At 44.5% G+C, this 4,549-nt stretch overlaps 1 protein-coding gene across 1 annotated transcript in view; it reads right to left on the bottom strand.

Moving 5' to 3' along the window:
* The window catches only part of LOC101858107 (corticotropin-releasing factor receptor 1), a gene marked incomplete at its 5' end in the record, with an annotated part of 19,928 nt that overhangs the window by 5,491 nt on the left and 9,888 nt on the right, over positions 1–4,549 (bottom strand). The window contains 1 exon segment of the mRNA XM_035969898.1: positions 4,430–4,541. Coding sequence (XP_035825791.1) covers positions 4,430–4,541 — 112 coding nt within the window.

Consider the following 4,549-nt stretch of genomic DNA (forward strand, 5'->3'; position numbering starts at 1 on the left):
CCAGAGCAGCACTACTGACTGAAGTGTCTTTAGGCCATTCCCAAAGGAAGGATATTAACATGTCCTTATGTACAGTAGAAATGTAAATGGGCTGATATATCAATGTCATGCTCAAACTGTGCCGGAACAACATAGGGGGAACTACTGCTTTTCCTTTCTTCATCCTTACTGTCGTCATTTTTCCTCTACTTCTTTTGTATGTTTGTCACTCTCTTGTGAACTGCTCTTTCCGGGTTGCCTTGACTGTCGAAGCGGACTCTTGAGCTGTTGAGGCTAGAGAGGTGAGCAGAGTAAGCCTGATTCCCCGTTTGGACTTCTCTGTTGATATCCACCCCTTGGCGCTCATATGACCTTATGCAGTTGCGAGAGCCATAAAACTTTAAAAAAAACAAACAAACAACAACAACAACAACCCCCCAAACAAACAACAACAAACAAAAAACAACAAGACAAAACAAAACAAAAACAGGTTCTCCCACCTGAGCTTGACACTATATAAAGGCTATGTGATCAAGTCTATCGTGCAAGGAAAACACCAACATGCTTGGAAGTATATGTTATGCTACATCTTATGAGGTACCCCAAGGTCATGCTGTATACACACTATGAGCTAACAGATTCCAACTACATCTATCGCAGGGCTGTCCAATCCCTCGAAGACCACTAACTTTTCTTTCAATTTATTTCCAGGAGATGGATCTGACACGCGGATTCACCTACATCAAGCTTTTCACGTCACGGTTCTCCAGTCCAGTCCAAATTATGTCAAGCATACGTCTATAAAACGGCGCTTAAGTGGGTGGTCACTGAGGTGTGTCCTTGAGCAAGACATAACAACTTTAGCTTAACCACCCGACCTTTCAATCAAATCAGGGCTCTGTACAGTGGCGATCAACCATGGTATGTTTGTGGTATATTACTGTGTCAATATGTATGTATCTATGTATTTAGGTTTGTGTAATATGCTACACCGTTGTAAACCAAATTTCTCCACACAGGTCTACAAAAAGAGGATATACAGTCTTTACAAAAAGTTAAGGAACAGTCAGGATAATGCCAAGTATTTTCAAATAACCATTTTTTTAAAAAGCAATCTGATTTATCTTGTAAATTTCTGCATCAAGGCTAAGTGGTCAATAGTGAATACGGTAACCACTGTGTGGGTAACTCGTGTGCATCATACGGCATGCTTGGCGCGAGGGAAAATCTGCAATTTCAGCAAAACTGGGCCGAGTTTCAAACGACAGTGAGCGATACCTGGGGCTTTCTGCATCGCAAAAATGAGATGAACGTGGAAGAATGCACCTCTGGCTACGAACTGTGTCCGCTTGTCTGCGTACGTAAGCCGCCGTTTCAGCTCTGTTTTACAGTATTACCGCGTCAAGCCAGATGCTACCACGACAAAAGGGGAACGACGTCGACAGGACCCGGGCAATTGTCTGGCTGCAGGATGAAGTTGGCGTACGCAAAGTGTCACGCAGACTTCAGGTATCACATTCTACCATCATACGGCTGAGGCTGCGGTTTGCAGTAACAGGAAGAGTCCAGGAGCTGCGTCACACGGGTCGTCCCAAGAAAACGACAGCAAGAGAGGACAGCTACATCCAACGCCAAGCCATACAGCAGCAGACTAGCTCTGCCAGCGTCATCAGGCGACGTCTGCGAGCTGCCATCAACACCACAGTCTGTTCGCAGACAATACGTAATCACCTTCATGACGTCAGCCTTTGTGCGCGTCGTCCAATCAGAAAACTTAAGCTGACCCACAACCAGCAAGCTAACCGTCAAATCTGGTGCACTGTGCACCAGAAGTGGACAGGTGACCAGTGGACACAGGTCCTGTTCACTGATGAATCTCGGTTCTGTCTGACACTCAGTGATGGCCGAACCCGCATCTAGAGGCGTCCACGGGAGCAGCTTGCTGCCAATGCAGTTCAAGAAGTGGTCCCGTTTGGAGGCAGCTCCATTATGGTTTCGGGGAGGGGGGATCAGCAGGCATCCCAGAATCCCCCTTTACAATGTCCACGATATCCTGACCGGGCAGCGGTATCTGCAGGAGATCCTTCGACCTCTGGTCATCTCGGCGCTGCAGCAGATTGGGCCTTCTGTTGTCCTTCAGGACGACAACGCCACACCGCACAGGTCCAGGGCTTCAACGTCTACGTGCAGTAGGCGGGGATTACCAGCATGGTTTGGCCAGCCAACAGTCCAGACCTCAATCCTATTGAACAATTGAGGACTGAGCTTGGTTGGAGAGTTCGAGAGAACCACCCTTTGCCCTCTAACCGACAGCAGCTGCTTGGATGGCTGCAACAAGAATGGAACATCATTCCCCAGGCCTTTCTGGCACGCCTGATCAACTCTATGCGCCAGCGGTGCCTTGGCTGCCTTGCCGTGAATGGTGGGCACACGAGCTTCGGACAATCCCATTGACACTCACGATCTTAAAGAGGTCGTTTTCTTTAATATTACTGAGACTTTTTGTGAACCTTTCTTTTGTGATTTCGTTTGAGGGTGGCTCCCTTTTGAGCGCTGGGAATTACGCATTTCGCTTTCGATTGTGGTGAAATTTCCTTTTTGCTTTTATGGATTGATAAATAAAATGTATGTCAAAGAAAGAATCATTTGATTTCGCGGGTTTTTACTTTGTGTGCACTTTGGGAAGCGGTGCTTAACATTTTTTGTGAAGACTGTAGCATCATGGGTCTTTTTGTTTTTGTTGACTGCTTAAAATTTCAGTAAATCTAGAGAAATTAAAATGTTAGCGTTGAAAAAAGCCAGCGCGGGACTGTCTCTAAATTCTAATAAAAGCAAATAGGCAGAGACAAATGCAGTAATTATGACCCTTGAATCTAAGCATTGAAAGACCTTGACCATCCTGAACAATTGAGGCATTGAATGGCCTTGAACGTCTGGCTTTTTCTGGAAAAAATAGAAGGTAAAAGAGGGAAACTAGTTAAAAGATGACTTGCATAAAGCTCTTGAATAGATCGGTGACGGGGAAATTTAGACCAGGATAACGTAATTTCTTTCTTGCAGCATTTATATTATTATGTGCAGGTAAATCAGCTGGGTGGTTGGTAGGTGCGTTGATGTGATTTGCTCTTTCTTTCCTATCAAACGTTTATCGTGTTATTTCTCCTCCTTTTTTAGCCTTGTCCGTTACTCTGTTATAACAGCTCTACTCTCCGGCACTTTCAGGACTGGGTTGTATTGCAAGAGCGATAAAACTTTTACTAAAACCAAAATGCAAGATACATAAAAGACAAACTGTGATCACATATTATCATCTACCTTCATGGAGACGGCGCTTCCATTGCCTGTCTTTGTTACGGAAGCTAGTTAAACGCCATAACGCCAGTGTTGGTATCTACTCATTAGGCCTTTTTGTCCGGCTTTCTTTAAAGTGTGGCCTGCTCTTTAAAAACTAAACACATGTATTGTAATAATTATTAGGAATGAATGCTTTTATTTATAATATCATCTTGTGATAAGGTTCATTATGGAAACTTTATTCAACAAATGGGTTTTTTATATGATCTGGTGAGGGCCTATGTTTTTTTTACAAAGTCGGACTACAGGCAAGGTCAGCAGGGTTTAAATACTGAATAATCTTACTACTTAGATCTACATCATACGTTCTCTTATACATCAAATAATGATAGCAATCAGGGTATCTTTTGTAGGAAGGCGTATATTAGTCCAATCATCTTACAACCGATTGGCAATAGCCGGACAGGTAGATCTATATCTGTCATTGCTGTTTTATTCGCTTTCCTGGAGCATCGGTTCCCAATCTCTTGTTTCTTTCTGGTGATAAGGAATGCGAGAAATGAATCTGGCCTTTTTAAATCAAACAGACCACCATTCGCCCAATATCAACGGAAAAAGGAAAAAGAAGTAGAGCCTAAGCCTTTTGGACATAATACGTCCTTTTTAAAAGGGTATTTGGCATCGGTGGCAACCCTGCTTTTCGCTACCACGCATCGTCGGCAGATGGCTAGAAGTGAGCATGTCCACATTCCTCGTTTTGAGGAAAATCTAACTTTAGGGCACAGTGTAATATAATATTACTCTTGGACAGAAACGTATGGGAATCTGTGTTTGTGGCAAAACCACTTGTTGGACTGGTTTGATATTTTCAGACAAGAAGCAATACAATATCGTTTAAATGCCTAATTAAATATCGCTGGGATTTTTTTCCTTTAGAAGGCATTTTGGCGCAAATGGACAAATGGACATGGTCACTTCTGGCTTTCAGCCCACGCTATTACGTCAACAGGCAGACAGGCTGGCGCGCACGCCCGTGTGTGAGTTTACAGGTGCGCCCCGCCAGTCATACCTCTCAGGTGCGGCTCCGCGATTCTAGTGTCGGACAGAGAAAGCGTGAAGCGACAACAGGAATGCACGCACGAGAAGGCTACCTCACTTGATACAAACATCGTCATTGACGTTCTGGAGCTGCGGCGCCTCATGGTGGAGTTGTGCATGCTGCGAGAGTCGCGGAACCGATGCCACCACTTCTTCACGGCTCGACGTACCTGTGTGG

The sequence above is a fragment of the Aplysia californica genome, unplaced genomic scaffold (assembly GCF_000002075.1).
Source record: "Aplysia californica isolate F4 #8 unplaced genomic scaffold, AplCal3.0 scaffold00193, whole genome shotgun sequence".
Classification (NCBI taxonomy): domain Eukaryota; kingdom Metazoa; phylum Mollusca; class Gastropoda; order Aplysiida; family Aplysiidae; genus Aplysia; species Aplysia californica.